The sequence below is a fragment of the Lagenorhynchus albirostris genome, chromosome 5 (genome assembly GCF_949774975.1).
Source record: "Lagenorhynchus albirostris chromosome 5, mLagAlb1.1, whole genome shotgun sequence".
Taxonomy (NCBI): Eukaryota; Metazoa; Chordata; class Mammalia; order Artiodactyla; family Delphinidae; genus Lagenorhynchus; species Lagenorhynchus albirostris.
Genome location: NC_083099.1, coordinates 114,616,415 through 114,641,836, shown reverse-complemented (window position 1 = coordinate 114,641,836; position 25,422 = coordinate 114,616,415). Strand labels below are relative to the sequence as shown.

The following is a 25,422-nucleotide window of genomic DNA, read 5'->3' as shown; positions in this document are numbered from 1 at the left end:
AAAGTAAATATAGTTTTTCAGAAAAAGGATGTGTGTGTAGGGAGGGACTGTGTGTACAGAAGAGTGTGCGTGTCTGAAAGTATAGCCTGGGTTTGTGATTATGTGTAAGGTGTGTGTGTGTGAGTGTACGTAGGAGTATGTATATGAGCATACATAGGACATTGAGTGCAGTAGAGCATGTGTGCATGTGTGTATGTGTACCTGGGGGTGGCCCTGAGATGCATGTGTGTATGGACCAAATGCTACAGAAACCAACATGCTAATGAATATTGCTCTAACGTGTTTATGTTTTCTTCAGACACTCAAGGCTAGTTTAATGGTGCTAAATGAGGTGGGCAATAAAACAGAGGCTATTTCCATTGGCTTTGTATGTTTTTAAGATGGTAAGTGCCCACGGAGAGGATTCTGATTTTTCCTCAAATTACCTTGAATTCTAAATTTGTGTGTGGTGTGAGTAAATTAGTCATCACTTTCATCTGAATTCTCTATTTTCATTTTCATGAAACTAATGACCATTTTTTTATGAAATAGAACTAACAGTTACATACCAGTCCTTGAAACTCTAAAGCCAACCAGAACGAAAGCCCAGCAATAACACAAAGATGGGCTAATAAGACTGTATATAAAATTATTTAGAATTTTACTTCTGAAATATGTTGCATTCCAACAGTTGCCACATTAAGGAATATCAGCAGTTAACAAGGTACAGAGCCTATTTTTGTAAAGAAATAAATATATTATTTTCAAATGTTTTCGGAACAACTAAGTAATTTATGAGGGCCTTTAAATTTTTTGAAATAATGCTTCATGAATGGAAAAGGCCAAGAAGAGAGGAAAGTATCAGTAATTCTATAACCCATAGTCTCAGTGGCTTAGTCTGGTTGGGTAGTTATAACAAAATATCATAGACTAGGTGGCTTAAAGCACAAACAGTGGAAAGCTGACAAGTCCAAGATCAAGGTGTGGGCAGACTGGGTTTCTGGTGAGAGCCCTCTTCTTGGCTTACAGGAAGCCATCTTCTCACTGTGTCTTCACATGGCAGAGAAGGAAGCAAGCTCTCTGATCTCCTTTTATAAGGTCCCTAATCCCACCTTCATGACCTCACCCTCATGACCTCATCTAAACCTAATTTCCTCCCAAAAGCTCCACCTCAAAATACCATAACGTTACGGGTTAGAGCTTCAGCCTATGAATTTTAGGGGGATGTCAACATTCAGTCCATAACATTCAGGCGTGGAAAATGTATTTGAAAATCTGTTATTTATTGATTTCCACAACAAATATTTATTGAAAGTCTATTCCTTCCAGCCACTTGGCTAGGAATTTAGATTTGGTAATAATAGTAATAATAACAACAACAACAACAACTTGCACATATATAGCCCTTTGTACACCCAAGGCACTCTTCTAAACAGTTGCCTGTTTTCATGTATGAGTGGCTTAGTGAGCTAAGAATGCTTCTTACATTTTTAAAGGGTTGTAAGAAAACAAGAAACAAACAAAAAGAAAAAATAAATGACAGACAGCAAAGCCTAAAATATTCAGTATATGGCACTTTGCAGGAGAAGTTTGCTGATCCCTGTTCTAAGGTTTTAACATGTATTAACTCATTTAATTGTCACAACCCTATTTTTATTCTCATTTTATAGATAAGGAAATTGAGGCACAGAGGGGTTTAAAGACTTTCTTTAAGATCACCCACCTGATAAGTGGCAGAAGAATGTTCAAAATCAATCAGCCTTACCCCAAAGACCAGTTGTCATGATCCCTGCTCTGGAAATGCTCAACTGTTTTCTCATCTTTGGATTTAGCATATTTAAGAGGAAAATGATTTCCTGGTCTGTTCTTCTCTCTCCCTTTCTGTGCATGTGCATGTATACATATATGAATAAATATATATTTATACAAATACAACACATTATTTTATCTCTGGAAACATTCATTTTTACCCCTTATACACTTAATAAGATCAAAAATATTAAATTTTTAGATGTAACTTTTATTATTTGTTTTTTTCATATTTCATTCTATATTCAGTTATAATGACTCATGCCAACAAAATTCAACTCTCATAGGGAGTCACATTTTTATAATTTTATTTTAATTTATACTTACAGTTTAAACCTACTTGGTTGTAATAAAGTACAAACAATGTTCTGATTACAGCACATCACACTCTTTTTTGTCTAGAAAGTAAACATACAGGATTGTTTCAGTCTTCAGGAATATGCTTGTAATATTTCCTTCTAAATGCCAAACCCACCACTTTTGAGTAACAGGTTGGGGGAAACCTTTAATACTTTTTTCTTTGACTTCCATGGTGGGAGTCAAGGGTGAGTGTTTCCTGTATTTAATGACTCCAGCACAGGGAAAAAAAAAAAAAAAAAAAAAAAAAAACAGAAGGCAATAGGAGAGAGGGCAGGAGAAAAATGTCCTGAACATGGAGTCAAGATTCTAACTGCCTCAGTGATCACAAAAAGTAACACTGAGAGTGAGTGCTGTTAAATGAAACAAATAAAAGTTTCCTTGACTGCTGAACCCCACGTAAATACTCTGGTTGAAAGGAAATAGGGGCTCTATATTTTCTGTATTTTATGTCTTTGGAGGTTTTTGCTGGAAGTCCCAAAGCAAATTATTTTGAAAACAGTAAAACCTGGCAGCCTCACCACCTTACTTGACCACACAGCTTTTAAAGAATTGGCCACTTAAAAGCATGACCTGATTTCTTGCTTTTGTTGCAAAAATTTAAGGAAAATATTTTTGTAATAAGGAAATTTCAGAGGTAATGCTAAAAATCACTAAATAATTTTCTTAGACATTCTCCACAGCTCTGATTTATTTAAAAAGAAATTAAATACTTCAAAATTTAACAGATAAACGTGGAATATCATATATTCAATTTTTATCTGAGTAGAACAAATTAGCAGGTGTCATAGGTCACAAGGAAGAGATTTTTTAATTTCTTATTTTGCTTTCCCTTTTATATTACACATTCCTTTCTCTCTGAGGAATGTAAGTGAATTGTTGTGCATTCAATATGTTTGAGTGAAAGAACTTCTAAATATTAGAAATGTTCTTCTACATCTAGGCAGAGGTCAATATTTGGATTGATTTGTCCAAAGACACTTAGAGCTGAAGATTTTATTTAACAGATAGTTAGACAGATTGCACTTAATAGGAAGAGCTCCTGTATTAAATATTGGCTGAAAAAATGGGGGACAGCCAGTTTTTGTATCTCATAAAAATGGTAATGCAACAATTAGCAGGGTCATATTATAAAGCATACACTTTACTCTAGCTTAATGGGTCTAAGGATGAGCATCTATCAGCAAGGAAGGATTTAGCATAAAACAACATGTAAATGAATTGATGACTGATCATAAATTAATTTTAGTGCTGAAGACATAATGGAGATACAGCAAGATACCACTTTATCATGGTATTTTACTGCTCAGTACCATTTTGCAACAGCTTAATGTCCTATCTGCAGTTCTTCCTTAACAGCTTGAATACGTTTGAGATTTTTTTGGCCTTTCAGCAATTTTTAAACCTGAGAAATTTGGAAAGATGGAAGATGCAAACACAAATAAATCTGGCTATGTTACACAAATTCATTTTTCATTAAATGTTTAAATATGTATTGATTATGTTTGTGTCTATAACATGTCAAATTGGCATGGATTGCTTGTAATTTGTGAAGAATCTCTACCTTCGCTGTTTTACCTAGTTTTGGTTTCAACTTTCGTGGTTATGTTTACATTTATGAAAGAAAGCCAGTTATCACAAAAATGGCTTACTTTCTAATTGATGAATCACTGTTTTTCTTTTCTTATAATCATTGTCTTTTTTTTGGTAATAGTTTACATAAATCTTCAGATAATCTTTGATGTTTAAATATAAAGAAAAAGAAAGAATGGTAGCCACAGAGAGATGAAATCAGAAATCATGAAATAAATTTTAACAATTTTACACTATGGAAGAAATTTAATATATGTTATATACTTTTTTACTCATGGTGTATTGCCAATTTTCCTTAAAAATATTTCCCGCAAATGTAGCCATTCCGTATATCATAAGTACTCCATATCTCAAATAGAGAGAATGGGTTGTCAAACATAAAGACAGAGGAGCAAAGAGGGAAAGAAATTTTTTTTCCTTCTGTTTGTTTCCTTCTTGCCCTCCATTTTGAAGGCAAACTCAACTATATTAAGCTGAAGGCACTTGGCCCTCTTTAGTTTGTGGTGATGAGGTTTCCTATTGCCCATTATGGGCAAATCACTATGGCACACATCTCTTCAACTCTAAAGTCATCTATCTAGTTTCTTTGCTCTTACAGAGAGTGGTGAAAAAAGAATATCTTTCTATATTGACCAACACCCACTTGAAGCCATGCCATTCATCCATGCTACCCTCTCTTCCCAGGGAAGGGAAAAAAAGCATCAGAGAAAACTTCGTGAATAACTGGAATTTCTGAGTAATAGTAAGGAGCATTAATGATTGAGATGAAGTCAGAGCAAAGACCCAAAGGCCGGAAAATAGTTGATTTGTTTAGGAATTGGCAAATCTGTATGTGGAAATCCTCATATGAAGGACTAGTTACATCACTGCTTTCCCCATTGTCCAAGTAATCAACAGGAGTTGACTGACCTTATATTCCTTATTTAATAAATGTTCTGGGAGTTATTTTGAGTATGTTCTTTCTGTAACTAAAGTAAGTCCATTGCTAGGAAATTACACATGGAATAGAATCCCATGCAGAATTTATACTGAATAATGAAAATATCGAAGGCATTTAATTCATTATGCCAATGTTCATTGAATTTTTACTGGGAAATGTCCCTGTACATGAGGTATTAAAATGAATAATAAATAGTTCCTAATCTCCAGAGTTCCACTGTCTGGAAGAGAAAACATATATGCAACAAACACTAGTTTGTAGAGATATGATATGCTACCATATGCATACTATTTGAAAAACACAAGAGGTAGAGAAATTGATTCTCTCTAAGACAGGGTTGAAGACGAAGTGGAGTCAGGGTGATAAAAGAGATGATATTGATTTGGACTTTGAAGTTAGGCACTGGGCAATACAGTTAGTAACAATCTAGAGGTGTGTCAAAGGAATGAGAGGCAATGGGGCTGAACTGGCTATTAGAGGGAATGGGACTGGAAAGGTAGGCTGGGCTAGATATTGAAGAATCTCAAATACCTCAGTCAGTGTTTAAATGTATTGGCAAACTAGGTAAGGCTTTGAATGAAAAGACAGAATTATGTGATAAATGTCCCAGAAAAAGTGATTCATATGACAAGGAGGATGATAGAAGGAACCAGAAGGAAATCAGTTAGGAGGAGCTTAGGAATGAAACTGGAGATGTAGAAAAGGAGATGCTTGTTTGGAGAGTGAGTTTCAAATAGCCGGCACAGATTTATTTGCAGATTTCAGCAGACATGTAGAAATACAGAAAACAGGACATAGAAGGGACCAAAACTGAGCTTTCCCATGTTTCCAAAGTATCCTCAGTTCTAGGGTTTCATATTCTTTTGTGATCACTGGCTGAATCACTTTGATTTTTTTCTTATCTACTGTAGCATTATGTTGCAAAACTGATTGCATCATTTCTCCTTTCATTTTGGGCTGCTGGTCCTCGACTTGTGATTATTAACTCAGAAATGGTTCTCTCAGAGGAGGCTCAGTTGCTGGTGTTATCTTGGCTTCCTTGCAGTGGCCTGTGTCAAGGGAATTTGTTTGGAAAGTAAAAAGTGTATCTCCATGCTTTTGGCAAATAGAATCAAAACTCTTTCTTTTTCTGCTACACTTAGCACCCTTTTAACTTCTCTGATCCTTCTAACCCCTCCAGTGTCTGTTTTCTCTGTCTTGAAAGTGCATAAACCCGTGTTATTGAATCCTGGCACCTGAACTAAAAGTACAAACACTTTATCGTGGCAACACTTCTAACTCTACTGCTGTCTCTTAAATATTGGAGTAAAGGGGGAAGAAAATCTATGGCACTTAACTTTAGTCTCTTTGATGTGAATACGTGTTTGTTTTATTCTGGAATATTAAATTAGCTTCCTATAAATACTTTGTGCCTCTCTTTTTAAAAATTTGGGATAAGCAACACTTGGTATTTTTATTGTGTCATACTCTAATGGTACAACAACCTAAATAAATACTGTAATGTTAATTGTTTTAAGTAATAGATCGTCTCAGTGTGCTTTGGTCTAAAAAAAAAAGGATAAAAGTGTAAATGACTTGCTAAAAATTAAGAATAAGCATTATTTCTCAATATCATCATATTTTGCAGCTCTTTACGCATAAAGCTGTGATTCTTTTCCTCCATTGCCATGTTGCACTTTGCAGAAAAATCCATGTTAATGTCAGTGGTATTCTTTATAATGATTAATTTTCTAAAATAAAGATTAGTATTAAAGAGAAAACTGGAGGTCTTAAAGTAATTGAAAAACAAAGAAATCATACTAAGCTTTGAAAAAAATAGAACTTTTCAAAAATAAATTTTTTGTTATATTCTAAGTCTATTTGCTCTGGTATTATTCATACATTTTTGATTATTAGTGTTTGTTATTTCCTGAGCAATTACATTTTTATTTTAAATTCTTGAAATAATTCTAGCCCTTCTGCAGTATGTGAGTGTAGATTTCATGACAATTATCACTAGTCTGCATTAAATTCAAAATATATTCACACTATTTGTTCAACTGAGTTCTTGATAAGTTGACTTTAAACACACCATAATTTATTTCAGTAAAAATGTTTTTCTCTGAAGTCTAGGCCTTAAAATATACATAGCAATTCTCTTTTAGAAAATAATAGTGTAACAATTTAAACAAGGTAAGAACGGAATCATACAGAGCATGTTTTGTTCATGTGTTGAAAACAGATACATGTCTGAAATGAGCTTAATTCTTCTGCACTAGAAATGTTTAAAACATGGATGATGCTTGCACATGGCTAAAGAAGTCTTGATGAAACCCGATTTACCTCAAGGAAGAGTGAGGAGTGAAGGCTTTTGTTCATTAGTATAGTTATGTACAAGCAGATGAGCTATCCAATATATACAACTCACTAGACGACTACATTTGTTTTTAGGTTCAATGGTAAATGGATGGGGCTCTGCATCTGATGAGGACCGTAACTTTTCTAGTCATAGATCTAGTGTAGGTAGCTCCTCAGATGGCTCCATCTTTGCCAGCGGCAGTTTTGCACAAGCACTGGTGGCAGCAGCAGATAAAGCTGGTTTTAGGCTGGATGGAACCAGCCTTACAAGAACAGGTTGGTAGACTGAGTCAACACTCTTTGCATGAGAGAATCTTGTCCTTGGACACTGAGCTATTTATCTTCTATTCTTTCTCCTCAGTGAGTCTGACTGCAGGGTTTTCTTTAATATGCATGAACACAGTTTGGGTGCTCAGTTATCAGACAGAACTCTCTTCTGATGCTCCCTTTGCAGAGCCAAGAATAGGCTCCTACTCACCACCTTCCATCCTTTGTTCCCCTTTCCCTTCATGGTTCTGCTGATTAATTGGAATATGCTTCCTTCTTATACTACAGCAAAGCTGCAACTCAGATTGCCATTAAATTTTCAATAACTCACACTTTGCAAAATTCTCACACAATCAATAATGTACCCAGTGATTAAAATTATTCAGCTTTTATCTCCATTACTTTCCTTTGCCCCATTTCTTTCTGCAAATGCATTTTCTGGGAAGGTTTTCTCAGCATGGGGTGAATGGGTCTGAAGCTGTCAGTCTAACAGTTCAAATGGCTGATGGTCTTATTAGTTGTTTGGCTGTTAAGATTTTAATCCAATAATTTATTATTTGTTTTAAAGGATGCTAATTAAAAATACACCCACTGCATTTGCAAGTTAGATAAAATGATGACTACTTGTATGTTGCTCTTTATCACAATCTAATTTTGTTTTCTGAAATTAATAAATAATAATAATATAAAAGACCAAATATGTAATTTTTCACATTTCTGATCATTAACTCAAAAATAAATGTGGGATTCACTCTATTAATAGATCAGTAATTTTGTAATCATTTGTTTTACTGAACAAAATAACTTTGGCATGATCCTGTTACATGACTGTGTGTACTTCTTAAATGCACATAGAAGAAACTTCTGATATATGAATTAAACTGAGTTGCCTTACAAAACAAACTAATGAAACTCTAAATGCATTTTTGAAATCTTAATAGTATTCAAATAGTAGAAAATAAATGACTTTGACCCTTCACTAAACTCTCAAGTTATAAAAATGAGTCTTGGAAGCTTTCTTTGAATCATACCATCATATCATGTTATACTATTTCTTTTGAGTATGCACTAGGTATCTTCAAAGTAAAGAAGATTTTCCAAGCATTGCAGAGGTTTATTTTTCATATAGCATCTGAACTAAAATATGTTGTAATATAATGGTTATTTGAATTTTCTTTCTTTCTAAGGCATAAGTCAGAAACTTTATGTTGCCTGAGTGCTTTTTGTGGCATAGCTATAAGCAGAACAGTGAGAAAGTGCAAGGAAACTAATAAATTAGAAGGCACAAGTACATTTCTTTCATGTATGCTAATAGCTAATAAAGCATTAAGCAATATCATGTCACATTGACTTAAAATGTAACTATATACAGAAATTTTGAATGAAATGAAAACATGCAATAGAGAATAAATACATGTACATAAACCAGCCCTCTCATACCATAATAAACATGTTATTAAAATTGTAAGATGTTGAAAATTTATTAGCTTACCTTTTGCCAGAATATATTTCCCTGTATATGCACACTAAACTACAAGAAAAGGACATAACACATTTCATTTTTCAATGAGAATTTGGAGTCTGCTCAGATACAATACTATTCATCAGAAAACACCTATTGCACTTTGGATATACAAGGTGATTTTAACCTGCTCTCTATCCTATACTATACACTAATGTTATTGAGTTTCTTCTAAGAGAGGTAGAATTCATCATGTATGTGTATGGGTGGTAAGGTCAATTAAATATATGTATCTGAGCAGACCTTTCATGTAAAATTTCAAATATAATTACTACAGGACATTTTTCTGTGCTCAAAGAGCGTTTGTAAGATTCCAAGGGTGAAATTTGATTAAACAGATAAGACAGTACATAATTCACTTTAGAAATAGCTTCTTTAATTTTAAGGAGTAAAAGCTGCATGAATTTGCCTATATCTATGAAAATATTACTAAGATTGTCAAGGTTAAATAAAAATATAATCAAGGAATATTGAGTTTTTGGTTAGTGGTTTTGTTTCATATTCACTTGTTTAAATTTTTTCAGTGGGTAGTATGTTGTTTATAAAAATCGGACAAACTAAATGCAGCAGGGCATATTTTTTTTCTATGGAGATGCACCAGTATTTTGTCTCTTCAAATGTCATCTCCAGGCAGGTTTAGAGGCTAGTCTTAGAGCAGAAATACAAGACAGAATCAAGGTCTTATAATAACATTCTCTATACCTCATTCCCTTTGTTTACTTTTTAGGCAAAGCCTTTACCTCCTCTCAAAGACCTCGACCAACCAGCCCATTTTCTACTGACAGTAACACCAGTGCAGCCATGAGTCAAAGTCAGAGGCCTCGGCCCACTAAAAAACACAAGGGAGGGCGAGTGGACCCACAACCAGCATTGCCTCACCGAAGGGAAGGAATGACAGATGGTAGGTTTGTTTCCTTCTCTCGTCTCCTAACTGAAAAGACATGCTCTGTGCAATCATTAACTTAGATTAAAGAAGCTATGGTAGATTAGGCATTGCCTTGTTATATAACCAGGCTGAACACCTGGCAATGTGGTCTTGTTTCAATAAAACACCCTCTTTTTTTTTTAACAATCTGGAATTATTTCTACATTATCCAGCCCCAAGAAATACAGGCCATACTGCTTTGCAATGTTGATTTTTCTGCTGTTCTGGCATTTTCCATTAGTGCTTTTTAGTGAACATTCCTTTTTAAGATTAAGGAAGAAAACATAAGTAGCATTGCAGTTGCCATGTTGTTGGATCATTTTTGAAATTGAATTAAGATATCTTAGATGGTATTTCACTTTAAAAAAAGACCGTGTAGTGATTTCCAATTTAGTAATTTTTTAGTTTCATTAATTCCAGGGCTAAAAATATGCTATAGATCATCTGGTTGATGGATCAGTAAACTTTTTCTGAAAAGTCCAGATAGTAAATATTTTTGGCTTTAGCAAGCCAAACAGTGTCTGTCAAGACTACTCAACACTACTCAATTGTCGTGTCTGTGAAGCTATAGAAAAAATGTACATGAATGGGTGTGACTGATTTCTCATAAAACTTTATTGACAAAACAGGCAATGGCTTAATTTGGCCCATGGGCCATGGCTTGCTGATTTATTTCAATTCCTTTATTTATGTATAGCATCCAGTCTTTGAGTATTTGCTTAAATACTGCTAGTTTCAGGAAACAAAATATTACTGGACGATATCCTTGTTCAAAATGAGTAGTTCATCAGCCCTATATTCAACTTAATTCTCATATGTTTAAATATAGGAATAAAAGTATTTATCCTGAAGTTTTATCCTCGGGAATATGTAAGATAATATACGTAAAAAGCCCAATATAATGTCAGACCCAAAGGTAAATTTCTTCCCCCTTCTCTGTACTGTCTCCTGCAAGCACACACACTTTTTCCTGAGATAGTACTACGAAACATCAAAAAGATGAACCTAGCCAAGCTGCACATTAGAACCATCTGGGAACTCTTAAAGTATACCCTGGAGCTTCTGATTTAATTGTTCTGGGGTGAAAACCAGTCACGAGTATTTTTAAAGCTCCATGGGAGAATCTAACGTGCAGTCAGCTTTGAGAAGCTATAACTGAGTTCTGCGCACTCATCTCAGTCTCTTAGACTTATCATTACAGGACAGAATGAGGCTTAGTTGGAAAAGAAGTATTTGTTCTTTATTGGTTTGGGGGTAGGTCCTTAGCTGGCAGCCACCGTTGTGCTTTCTCTTGTCATTTTATAATGCTAAGAAGATTTTAAAAGCCAAAATAACTTGGTCTAAAAGCCTTCAGGTTTACTTATTTTCCCTGCTTACTTTGTCCCCATTGGAAAGTGTTTCTATGGAATGCAAGGGTAAGGGTACAATCAAGATTTTGATTCTCTATAAGTGGATATCCTGTGGTGAGCAAAAATGCTTATTACCTCCTTTCTGCCCCAGATGATCTAAAGATTAGTTGAGCACTTGAAGCGTTCATCTTGTTCCCTCTAAATAAAAAGGACTACTCTCACTGATATTCTAGTTACAAATCTCAGCATTAATAATTTTGTGTAATTTTCCTGATATGAATGTCATGGAGAGAGGAAAAAATCCAGGGACAATATGGGTTTTCTGTGGCTTTTCCAAAATGTTTGAAGATCGTGTCCAGAATATGTGGAAGATATAAAATATAAATCAGCAAAATAGAGAGCTCTTTTCTTCCTTCCTAAAACACTTTCCTTGCAAGCTTTCTTCAGAATGTCTAGTTAAAACAAGCTACCTCCTAGTTTAAAGCATGATCAATATGTTGCTTATATTTCTAAAAAGCAAATAGGTTCCTAACATTTCAAATTTACTGGCATTCCAAAAAAGGTTATGGATTAGGTGCTATTAGTAGATACATTTTGGAAGTGGTGATATTGCAAAGCAAATTTTGGCTCACATATCTTTCCAAATGTTTGATCCAAAGACATTTTAGTTATGATACAGGGACATTTATTTTGGATAGCACTCTACAGATTATCCTTAAGGATTTTGTTATTTTACCACAGATGTATATGTCGTAGCTTTTGTATGGTATGAATCCATGCATCAGTAATAAATTTGTAATATTTGTGTATAAAATCAAACTGTTCTTTTGAGGAAGGTTGCTCTTTTGTAGCACTTAATGTATAGACATTTTACCGTAAAATTTTTGCATTATAGATTTTAGAACAGTGTTTTATGAGTACATTAATCAGAGTAATTATTGCTAGCTGCTATACCAAACAGCTTCTATCCCCTCAGTGCCTTAGCACATTAAGCGTTTATTTTTCATGGACACAGAGATTTATAAAAGTCAGGTGACTCTCCTCTAAGTTGTAGTGTAAGGGTGTATGCTTCTTAAATATTGAGACACCATTATTTCCAAGATGGGACCTTGATGGTTTCTGAGTGAGGAGAAGACAGAATGTAGGTGATTATTTGAGAGGTTCTATGGCTAGTCCTGAAAGTGGTACATGCCTCCTTCATTGGCAAGAACTCTGTCACATGGCATCAAACTAACTACTGGAGTGGGAAAGTAATCTTCCCTTGTGGCCAATAGAGGAATTGGGAGTGGTAAGCAACCTCAGTCTCTGTCTCAAAGACTATGCAAAAACTCACATACATGTTAAGGAATGTTCTTCTCCCTTGGATAAAGTCTCACCTAAACAGACATTGTTCAGTTCAAATCATCTATTGCATTTGCATAAGCCAAAGAATATCCTTTAAAGCAAATACATTGACCAATGCTAAACAAAGGAGGCAGAGAGGTAGTTCTCTATCTATCAGCCTTTTTTCCCTTCTCCTTCCAGCCTGTCCTCCCCTCACCCTACTGTCTATTCAGAGAAGGGGCTCTTTTCCAGCTCTACCATGGACTAGCTTTGACCATTGAGCAAATTTCTTTATTCATTAATCTATTCATTCAAATATTTATTAAGCTCATACCAAATGACAGGCACAATGGGAACCACACAGACAAAATTCCCTGCCCTCCTGTAGCTTACATTCTAGTGAGAGAAGATAGATAAAGACCAACATAAATATATAAGTGAAAAATAAAAGCATACAAGACGGTTGTAAGTGTCATGGAGAAAAAAAAAAAACATAGGAAGGAAGTTGAGAAATATAGAAGTGGGGGAAGTTTTAAACTAGATTGCTCAGGGAAGGACTTACCAAGATGACGACATTTGAGAAAAGACTGGAAGATTACAAGGGAAAGAGCAATGATGATATCTGAGGAAAAGTCATTCCAGGAAATGAGAACAGCAAGTGGAATCCTGAAATATTTGATAAAAAGGAAGAGGAGCAGTGTGACTGAAGCAGAGAGAGCAACAAAATAGACTGTGAAGTCAGACAAGTAAGTGAGGACCAGTGTTCTGTAGGACCTTTAAGTCTCTATAAGGACATTGGCTCTTTACTTTGAGTGGGAAACCACTGATGGTATGTACGTGTGTGTGTGTGTGTGTGTGTGCGTGTGTGTGTGTTTAAGGCAGAGGAGTAACAGGATTTTCCTTATATTTTTATTAAAAAACAAGTCATTCTAGATGTTAGGTTGAGATAGACTGAACGTGCTTCTATGTAGAATCACAGAAACCACATGGGAAATTGTGGAAGTAATGTAGGGAATAGATGCTAAAGGTTCATGTCAAGCTAGAATCAGTGGAAGCAATGAGAAACGTTGAATTCTGAGTATAGTTTGGAGGCAGAGCCCACAGGGTTTGTTGATGAAATTAATAAAGGCTGTAAAGCAGGGAAGCCAAAAATTACTCCAAAGTTATGGCCAACTTGTAGTAATTGAGATGAGGAACACTAGAGAGGAAGTATAGTACGTGGAGGAAGATCTAGAGCTCGGATTTCATGTGTGAAATTTGAGATACTTTCTAAACATCAAAGCTGAACTCTCCAGTATGGATTTAGTTAGATGAGTCTGGAGTTCATGGAAGGAGAGACCCAGGCTGGAGATACTATTTCTTTATGCCTTTTTTTCTTACCTAAAAAAAAAGAGTATAATAATGGCACATATATCATTGAACTGTTGTGTGTCTGACAATAGCAAATCCTCAGTAGGCCAGCCAGAGACTCTTTAGTGAATTGATTTAGTTGAAATGAATCAACAGAGAAATGAATAATAAATTTAATTTAAGTAAACATATTTGATTACATACTTTTATTTTTTCCACAGCCATTCTTAATCTCATCTTTTTTCCAATTTGTTTATTTCAATGTGCTTTCAATGTTCTTTCTTCTTAGACTATACAAACTCCAAGGATATTACTTAATTACGTAGTCATATGATTTCAGGTTAAATTAAATAGTAATCAGAATTTTAGCTAGCATAAGCAGATGCCATTTTGGCCATTTGAAAAATTAAGCTGCTCTGATGGAGAATAAAAATCAGTGAAAAGATATGTTATTTTAGAAGCAAATATAATAATTTCCCCCCAACTGGCAGTCTTAAGTCCAATTACTCAAATGAAATAATTAATTTATATTTATAATAATACAAACTGAAGGGAGTCAGTGTTGAATATAAAGAAAATACCAAACTCATTGGTGAATTATTCAACAAACAGTTTTCTCAGTATTGGATTAGCTCTTCATTTTGGAAGAAATGTTCCAATTGCAACTTTATTCTCCCAGATAGAAAACCTGTTCCCTTCAATAATTAGTGATTCATAATCTAACAAGAGGACATACATAAGAACTGGGAATGTTGCTCCAATGTGGGAACTCCCGAAGCAGATACGGAGGAGATTTTCATTGTTGGTTCAGTGGAGGGCGGTATTATTTTGTTCATAAAAGAGAGTATGAAGCTTCTTACTAAAGTCTTTAAAAGCAGTAACTTAGCCTTCCTTAAAGAAATTATGTTTTGTACACAAGAAATTTATACTTTCCCCTTTTAAATTTCATGAACAATATTATTAGAAACAAGTGCATCATTACTAAAATGGCCTGGGAAATAATTACCTATGTTATATACAGTATCCTCTATTAATGATATAAGTATGTATATTGTCCACGATATTTGATCTTTGTGAACAAATAACATAATTACTGATACTTTAAGGATGAACAAAGCAGTTTGCAACAGCATTCCAGAAAAATGAGAAGAAAATAATCCAAAAGAATGTTAGAATGTTTAGAAGATTTCAAAATCTTCCATAAAGTAATTTCAGGACTAGTATAATAGTATAAATTAGATAATAGAATGATAATACTTAAAGAAATATGAAAGAAGGGACTATGATTTCACAACTAAAGACATTCAAAATATAAAAGTATCATGGAATGAAAAGCTAGTAAAACAAAAATGAAAAATTAGCTGAGTATTTGAACTTTTAGTTTTTTCATATCTGATATTTAATGTAAAGAGCTTTTATGAAAAATTATCTATTCCACTACATCTCAGATTTTCATGATGCATTGTCTACTCTAGCACCATGAAGCATATTCTATCTAAACTCTGAACATTGGTTATTACTTATTAAAATTAATACATTGGAAGATTATAATATATTAGTTGTAACTCATTAGCTAACTCATGAAACAAACAGCCAGAATTGGTTGTCAGGCAGAATGTTAATTGCATTTAATAAATGTTAGCTTAACCCTTTGACTGTTGCTAAATGTGCCACGCACACGGATAAGAGCAGTCATATGCTTTATATGATACGGCATACAGTTCTTAATTTCCCAAGGGCAACATTTCCTATGGAGATTGGCAGGGCAGCTTTTATTATTCCCAGGGCCTTTTATTAACACAGCTGCTAGGATTTCTATTCATTTTGTGTCTTAGTATTTCTACTTTGGGGAGGTGGCAGTGGACAATGGATTAAAGATGGAGAAACTATAAACTGCTCTTTACACCTTGAACATCAGCCTCAATGTGCAATTGAAAACATTCTCTATGTACAATAGTTGGATAAAGCCAGTTGATTTTATTTCAAAGACACTGTGATCAAAAGATAGCAAAGAGATCAATAATGTGCATTTTAGATATAAATAACTGACCTTTTCCTCCCCCAAATTCATTTCGCATAGGTGATACCTGTAGGAGGGCAAGGGTTTTTTCTTCATCTTGAATTAAAACCTGTACTTTTCATTACATTTTAGTCCATTCTAAACATTATTCAAAATTTTTAGATCTTCCACCACCACCAGATCCCCCTCCTGGTCAGGGTTTAAGGCAGCAAATAGGCCTGAGCCAGCATGCTGGTAACGTGGAAAACTCAACAGAGAGAAAAGGAAGCTCTCTGGAGAGACAGCAAGCATCCAACTTAGAAGACACAAAGAGCTCTTTGGATTGTCCAGCTAAAACATCCCTAGAGTGGCAGCGACAAACCCAGGAATGGATAAACTCCACAGAACGCCAAGAAGACATACGGAAAGCCCTCCACAAACAAGGTGTTGGACCAGGTGTGTTCTGCACAGTCCCAAGAAAGTGTGGACTTTTACATTTTTTTTTCTACCAGGTATCTTGGAAATGCCAGTTGTTTAAGGGCATCTGAAATGCGTTTGCTTTGAATCACTAATTGAAGTTGGAATTCCGCAGCAGAGATGTAAGGTGTAAAGAGCACATCCCTTAAGCCTGACTCAGTTCAGTGAGGGTTGTTCCTCAAGTTTACCTCTGCATAGGGTCTTTGAGCTCAAGAGACCTCCAGGCTTCATCTGCAGAGCTCAAGAGACCATTTGATTTTTTTTGTTTCTTTTGCCTTTTAATGTTTGTATTGAGTACTTTTAGACCACTAAATTTCATCTTTAGCGTCAGTTGAATCTCTGTCTTCAACCGTTTGTTCATTTTGACTGAAGTAGCTAGTCATTTTGAGAGAACTTGCTTCAGTCAAATAGGTAAATTAATGGAAATAACAAAGTTGCAAATAAACAGGCAATTACAGAATTCTCATATTAGAAAAGGTTAAACTGGAGCCTGCACTTGCTCCAACGGATTAAATTTAGTTGATAACACTTCAATGTGAAATGTTTTTGTTTATAACTCAAACTTCCTGGAAATGTCACAAAATAAGTTCCATGGTTTGTGGTTGGATTTTTTTTGGCAGGGGGTTGTTGACCCACTTATAGAAATGGATTTTCTAGAACATCTCTTCTTATGTCAGGATTCATTGAGTATTAAAACATACACACACACACACACAACACACACACACACAATTGAGTTTCCTTACACATTCTTTTATTCATTCGGACTTTTCTGGATATGTCCTCTACTCATGCATTTTCAATAATTATATTTTGTCACAACTTGGTGCTTAAGGTTTAAGAAGATACAGTTATAAAAAAGCCAAAAGATGATAATATTAGTATCTAGATTTAGTGGAACATTTAGGATGCTTACGGTTGTGAGAGAAAAATCACGTGACCCTTGTCATTAAAGACTACCTAAAAAGAGAAATACTAAATTCAGTCAGTATTTTTTCAGTCATCTAATCACAGTAATAATAACCCATACCTAGAAAGAAAGAAAAAACAGAGAGGTGGAGAGAAAGGGCGGGGGGGGGGGGGGAGAAAGAAGAAAGAAAGCAAAAAAAGAGAGAAAGAAAAAAGTTATTTCAGTGTTAAGTGTTTAGTAATGCACATCATGAATTATTTTTAGAGAGATGGTACATAAAAAGAATATGGACATTATTAAAATGAATGAGTTTCTCTTTTAAGGAAATACACAGCTTTTCAAATAATGTATTTCTATCCAAAGAAGCAATAGAAATTTTAAAAGCCTAGTTTATTACACTGATATATACTTCTTTATCTATGTTGATTGAGAAAATGTTGCCATAATTTAAACTAAAACACAAACCATGTTCCTTCCTTCTTAATGAAAAAAGTAAATTGCAGCCTCTTTGAACCCAGAAATTATTCTCAGAAATGCTTTAGTTAAACAATATGGTTATTGTATGCAAATATCTTTTAAACTGGGTTTAAATTTTGCAAATAATATATAACATCAGATACTTATTCCAAGATCTCTTTTAATTTAATCCTGCCTCAGTTCCTATTGTAGGAAATGTTGCTTGCACATAGAAATTCCTTTACTATTTGGGCCTTATTAAACTTATTTTTAATTTTACTGAAGAATGGAATCATAAAATAGCCTAGCTTGAGCTTAGTATTTAAAGTTAAGTTTGTTTTGCCTCCACACTGTTGTTCAACTCAACCTTTTGTGTTTCTTTTTTCAGAGGAGACCTTGGTGCCCTACAGCAAGCCCAGTTTCCCATCTCCAGGGGGTCACAGCTCATCAGGAACGGCTTCTTCTAAGGGATCCACTGGACCTAGGAAAGCCGAGGCATTGAGGGGAAGCCACCAGCGCAATGCCAGCGACCTTCTTGACATAGGATATATGGGCTCAAATAGTCAAGGACAGTTTACAGGTGAATTATGTAAGTGCTTTAGGACGTTTAAAAGGCTACGGTGATTCAGAAAGACGACTGGGTTAATAACGTAAGACAGAAAAAAGTTTTCCTTGACCTTCTTAGGATCTCTGACTGGGTCTGAAAACCAAACTGATGAGATAGATTAACAGGAAAAAAGCATACAAATTTTATTGAATTTTTACATGAACATGGAACCTTCACAAGAGAATGAAGACTCAAAGTGACCAGAGCAGGAAGCTTTTCAATCCTTTAGACAAAGAAACAATAAATGTGTTTACATTTGGTAAGACAGAGAGGTTTGGGCTAGGGGTAGTAAATGGTGAAGAGGCAACTGAGAAGATAAGGATTAATTTAATAAGGTTTGTTTGTACAGATTTCTCAGCCCCCAATTCCCCATCTCTGGTGACAAGACTATCTTCCTCCTTGTACTACAGGGTGGGTACCTGTCACACAGGAGTTTTTATGATCCTTCAGGGACAGATGAGGTGGGAGAGGTCACAGTGACCTCTCTGTTTCTGCTGGTTTTTTTCCAAACTCCCTCACCTTAAGGTATTCAATATGCCAAGGTACCATATTTTGGCGTAGCATGTCCTGAACCCCTACAATGACATTGCCACAATAAACAAATTTCAAAATTATAGAAAGCTTGCTTTACTATGAGGAAAAAAATCATGATTTTGAGTAGGTTTGGTTATAATAAAGACCATTGCTATTTACATCAGTCAAATAAACATTTTTCTCTTTCGTTTGAATTATTCTGTACAAAAATTGCATAATTTAGGCAATTAATTTTAATACTTAGAAATTAATTAATATAGTTCTTGTAGTTTTCTTTGCCTTTTCTTTCTTATTTAATAAGGAAATGTTGGCTCTTTGGTAGTTTTAAAGAACCTCCTTGGGAATTCCTCATTCCTTAGTTGCTCTTCATTTATTTATTTTTTTAAATTTAGGCAGTCAACCTTGAAAGATTGATCTTTGATTTTAGTTAATTTTAATATTTGAATTATAATAACATATAAATAAATTTCTCTTTTGATAAAGAACTGTCATTGGTAGTTAATATAACTAAACTACTTTCCAAGTATAAAATACTAGAGAAAAGTAGGATGTCACAGTATGTCACACACAGTAAAAAACATTGAACTCTGTGTTAATTTCATCATGAAAGTTACCAATTTCACTATCCAATGTCAGAATTATACTTGCTGAATATTTTCAACTGCTTCCGTGAATTCAGTTTATCTGAAGGAATAGCCCTGAATTCCAATCTTGTCAACTTTTACTGGTTATATGAGAAGAGAAAGTAAACTACCTTCTTAATTTCTCTACTTCCTAATCTAAAATATCGTATTACTCTTATGCTCACATCACAGACTGGGGGATGCCATGAGATAATGAAAGTGAAAGTACTTTCAAAACTGTAAATTTCTTTATTAATGGAAGTTATCATTACTGTTGTCTATTAATAATCTGATTAAGATACACTTATAATTTTTCATTTGATTCAGGACTACTTGGATTTTTCTTTAACTATTATATTGGAGTAATTATACACTCATAAGAAGTGCAAAAATGATCTACTCAGATTTTGTCTCCAAATTTTACAGTGTTTTTTTTCTTTCACTTTCCATAAGTATAATTTTTTAAATTCACAACCTCACAAAATCCAAGATGTTATCTTCATCTATTATCTGTTTGCTTTGCTTTTTGTTACGCTGATCAAGATAAAGAATACTTTAAATGTAAACTTATTTCTGATTTTTTTAAATCTCTTTATAGAGTAACTGAGAGGAGACATGCAAAGCTGCTCTGAAGGACCATCAGGTCTGAACTCATGGAAGTGATGACACTAAACAGTGCAATGAACAATTTCTATTTATGTACTATTAAAAGAACTGTAAATGCAATGTAAAGACACACAGCCACACATATCCCACAGATATTTTACTTGTGTTCTTCTCTTAAGTACACCACCCACCTTAACTCTTTCTTGTCAGGAGTATATAAAAAAAGAAAGAAAACAAAGCTCGCCCTCCAGGAAGAAAAGGATTTTCCTCTGTATATAATTTCTTTCGTGCATTGCTATGCAAGCTCACTCTTTTTAGCTCTGTTCATATTATTGTCCGTTCTTATTGGTCTGTTGTACTATATGTGAATTAATAGGCTGTGGTGCCGTATATTAACTTTTAATTGTGTAACTTTTATGTTTAAATTTTGCACTGCAATTTTATTTGGTGATAAGCACAAATCTCTACTCCTCGTGACATGAAGAAAAAGACTGAATGTGAAGGGAGTTTCTGTACTGTAAGCTAGGTTGGATAATGCTGGTTGTAACCGATCACATTAGGGGGTTTTCAGTTGGGGTGTAGAAATAGGAAAGATGCAAAGGAACAGTGGTGTTGGCGAAGTCTTCTTGGAACATCAGCGACTGAGTCAATAAAAAAAAAGCAGAAAGGTGGCTTTTACTATTGACAAAAGCAGGGGTCAAAAGAAGGAAGTTGAAGTCTTAAGACTGAATAGGCATTAAAAAATACAGGTAGCAATGATGTACTAAACTTGCTTAAAAAAAAAGAAATTAAAGTTATATTTAGAATCAGCTTTACCTGTCATTGTAATTGACCCATCTGAGAACTACAACAAGCAAGAGGAAATTAAGGTGTTTCACAAGAGCTGTATTTATATTACAGTTTTTTTAAAAAAGCATTTTCTGAATTACCATAACTAATCTCTCCAATTCATTAAGTCAGAATATAATATGAAGTTCCCCAAGGAAACAAACAAAATGAACTCTAGAGTATCTAGCAAATAGTTAAAGAAGCAATTTATTATTAGGACATACTCGAGCTGCTTCCAAATACAAAAACTCTATTGCAATATCTTGTTTCATCTTTTTAATACATGTACAGTACACACTAGAGGATAGAGCTGCATCACTTAAATTCATGATTTTTTAAAAATAATGCAGTCTATATACAATTTTGTGTTTTATTTGATTAAGAAGTGAAGTTATGCCACCAAATATATAGCCAAATTGTAAGTGCTTAAAAAGCAGTGCTCAGAGTATGTTCAGTTCACAGTAAGTAGAGTTATTGGAATAAATATTTTATGGTACATTCTCAAAAATTGGCTACCAACTAAAATATGTTTGATCCATTTTGAATGAGTAAATCGAAAAGAAAAATTCTAAAGAAGAAAAATGCATGTTTATACACTTTTTAAATAAACCAAACCTCGTAAGTGGACATTAATAACAGTGTCCTGCCTCATTTGTTTACACGACTTTGAGAACAAGAAGTTCCTGAACATCAGTCAGGTATCGTCCAAATGAATATGACTTTGAAATATATGTTAGCTACTGTACATGTATAGTCAATCATTCAAGTAGAAGAGAACTTTCCTGAATTTCCCAAACTTTCCTGAAATTCCCACTTGTGACATTTTTCCATGTGCTGCCTACACAATTGTAAATTCTATCTCTAGTTATACTTTCTCATGTTTTTCCTATGATGTGTTCAGTAGTTGGTACTATGAAAAATATTCAATGTAATGATTAGAATCAGTTCTAAAATATGGGGCCAGTTTGAATGACAGTTCATACTCCGTGCATTATTGGCTCAGTCACCAATTGTGTGTCATATTGTTATAGCAAAGGAAGGACATAGTTAAATGTTTCCATCTTTTTTATTCCCCGAGACTGCATCAACACAGGCAAGAGTAGAGGAACATAATGTTCTTTATGGGACCAACATCTTCTTGGTCCCATGTAGTTCATTTCTTCATAGAAGAGAAAGAGAACTCTGAGACCCACTTACTCATCCCTTTATCAACTTTCCACCATCAGTGCCTGAATCTTAATGCAGTTTGATTTCTCTGGGACAGAGAGACTGGGGAAGATGAGAAGTTTCTGTGAAGAATGAATACATACTTATTCACAGCTCTAAGATGTGAGGAATTTAATTCTTTATTTATGCAGTTCCCTACTTCACCTCTTTCTATTTAAAAGCAAAGTTTTGTTTGTTTTTCTTTCCTCTTTATGCTCCTCTATAACCCAGTTTAGCCTAAAACTTTAATTCATTACGCATATTACACATAAACATTTACCCCTGGTAATTGGCAGGTGTATGTGACTAATAAACTAAGACTTCAAAAACAGAGTATGTGTATGCAGGTGGCTTCTGGAGTAATGCAGGGCGGAGCGTCGTACCTTTTTGATTGTCTTCAGTGCATAAAAATTAACTGTTTTGGTTAGATTATATCAGGCCTTATGGTTACTTGGAATGTTCTTTTACAATAGTTCACATCCTCTGTTAAGTCTGGTTTTAAATTAATTGATTTCGGTCTAATATTGCACCCAAAATATCCTCCTCCATAGCTATAAAGCAAGAAAAAATACCGTAGCGATTCACACGAATTCGGGAACACTACCAAAAGTCAAAAGCCTTTGTCAACTTGTTTTATGTAAAAAACGTCCGATAAGGATAAGTCAGAGTATCATGAGAGCTACCATGAATTTTTTCATTTTTGAAGCCAGTTAAATGAATGTGGAAATTCACAGAGCTCACTCTTGAGCAGGTCTAAACAGAAGCCTGCATAAGCTGTCAGAAGGAAGCCTGGGTGGGAGAGAATATAATCTTACCTTGCACTCACTGGCAGCGCTGCTATGCAGTCACGCCCAACACAAGCACAGCTCCATTCTTAACATGCAAGGTCTGCAACTGGGGCCATGGCCGAATCAGTGCCCCAACTCAGGTGTGCCTCAGTGTATGCAGGCAGAGGCCCCATACCCCTTCTCCAAATCTTCCCCATCCTGGATTTAAAGTAAGGTGGGATAGTACGGGGGCATGAAAACAATTGATTTCTTCACAGGATTTGAATCCAGTTCGAAGGAGAATATAGGAAAATCCAGACCAACATTTAAGATATCCTGTAACCAAAGGGAAGTAAAAGCATTGCAAGTTGACTTTCTCTGTAACAAAACATTAAATGGTGTTCTATGTCATAGTCTAATGCTCTGGCTATCTAAATATACCTTCAATGGGATTTGAGTTGAAAGTTTGTATGAGTTTAATAGAATACCTCCAAATTTCTATTCAACAAAGTTATGTAATTGTCCATTGACAACATAATTATAATACCAATGAGCTCTTAACTGTGGTTTCTCCACTGGAAAGTGATTGTGTGTCAGTATTAAAGATATGCAGAACTGTAACATTCACTGATTTTTTCATCTGCTTCTGTATATTGTATTTATAGAATTACAAGACAAGAATTGGTGTAAAGCAACGTCTTTCCACATTATCTTAGAGGTGAAGTTACTTTTATTTTGCTTCTCTGCGATATGTACTTCAAATGAAACACCATAATTTTTACTAATGAAGTTAAATTTTTTCTTATCTCATAATTTTCAAAAGCATTTATTGTGACTTTAAAGTGTTGCAAGATAAGGGATTTTGTGGCCGTGGGTAGACTTTTTATACTTTGTTTTATAGATGTACTTTTCTTTTAACTGTAGTTTAAGTCACCAGTGTCCAAAATCTTAATGTGTTTCATTTGATGTTGTTAGATCGGAAAAGAAATCGGCATAAAATTGATTAATAGTATTGTCAAAGAATTGTGTATTGTGTACTCACTGGGAAAAAAATAAAATATATTCACATTTCAAATCTGTAAAAAAGCCATTTATGTAAAACAGACTTGCTTGTAGACAAATCAAAAACAGACCATTTTGTCACTTTCAGAACTCTACATTAATATTTTGTGGCCAAATGCATAATCTCATTTTCTCATTTGGTTATGGGTTGGTGGCGATTAATAGAAATTGATTAATAGAAATTACAGTAGTGACTAAAAGTCACTGATGAAATGTTAAAAGCATTTGAAATTATAGATCCCACTCCATCAGCACTACTTTACAGATCTGATCATCCCAATCCCACAAAGGCCTTCAGATAGATAGAATACAAACTTCTTGGCTCATTCGTTTTCACTAAGTACAATTACAGGATCAGATGCTCTGTAAAAATAAAAAGAATTTTTGAGTTCTTTAAATTAATAATCGTAGCAACAGGAAAATGAAAAAAAAAACTTTAAATATTTTTAAAAATACATGGTAAGTGAACAATACATTTCAGAGTTTTAGATTAATAATAAGAAAATAAAATAGTATTAAAATAATTACAAATAATGCTGTCTTAATATAATACAATGGTAATATATAATACATGTGGTTAAAGAAAAATATATCAGTTACCAGTATGATAAATGGTAGAGGAATTACAAAACAATCATTGCTCTGTTGAGTCTGAGTGTACCATGGAATCTCCTGCAAATGGCGGAAGTGCAAAGTTACCAGAAAAGTTTATTAAAGATACACTATGCTCTATTTTCTTTTCACTATTCTCTCTTAATTATTGTACATGAGCTAGAGAAAAGATATATCAATGTTACAAGAAAGCATTTAAACAACAAATAATATTTAAAGTCCTCAGCTTGTGAAAATATATTTTATCTCTTTCAAAGAAGCGATCAGGAGAGTTCATGCTAAATTTCACTTTATAGCAGAGATGTGAAATAAAAGTGCAGTAACAGAAGACTGCCATAAGAATTCAAAAGAAAAGGCAAGTGGAAAGACTTGCTAAGGGTGGGACAGGGAGGGGGCTGGGATTCGTGGCGTAGGTGGGGAGGTTATATGCCATCTCCAAAAGCTCTCAAGGACTCTTTCACCTCGATGAATTTAGCATTTTGTTTTGGTCTTCACCCTCAGAAGGAATTTTCTTCAGGACCAGGGAAGGAATCTGGTACACAAGAGTTGCAAAGTTGTCAAGAATCCAAGTGACAGACGCAAGACAATTGTATGATTGTGCATTTAATTTAGAAAGAACTACAAAGGTGACTTCCTTTGCATCTTCTAGTCAACACATTTTCTCCTTCCAGCTGTCAAGCTACAAGAAATATATATATATATATATATATATATTCAGTTATCTTTGTAATTAATAAAGGAAAGATGCTTTTGTTTTATAATTCAAATACAATGACCTTGGGCTCAGGTCAACCTCCAATTTGCAGGCCCTTGTAACTGCCCTTAGGTCACAGCACCATATCACCCTTTGTCTATAAAATGCCTTGGTGGATACAGCTTCTGGGTAGCAGACAACATTTTTTGGTCCATTTTTAGACAATGTTTTTCTAGAGAACATCTATGAATAATTTGTTTCTGACAAACTAGTTTTTTTTTTATCGTTGT

General features: G+C 34.4%; 1 protein-coding gene across 1 annotated transcript in view; it reads left to right on the top strand.

Moving 5' to 3' along the window:
- The window catches only part of ROBO2 (roundabout guidance receptor 2), a 518,554-nt gene extending 500,337 nt beyond the window's left edge, over positions 1 to 18,217 (top strand). Inside the window, exons 25-27 of the mRNA XM_060149063.1 lie at positions 9,532 to 9,705; positions 15,934 to 16,206; positions 17,982 to 18,217. Of these exons, the coding sequence (XP_060005046.1) occupies positions 9,532 to 9,705; positions 15,934 to 16,206; positions 17,982 to 18,217 (683 nt within the window). The remainder of the gene's footprint in view (positions 1 to 9,531; positions 9,706 to 15,933; positions 16,207 to 17,981) is intronic.
- The last annotated feature ends 7,205 nt before the right edge of the window (positions 18,218 to 25,422 follow it).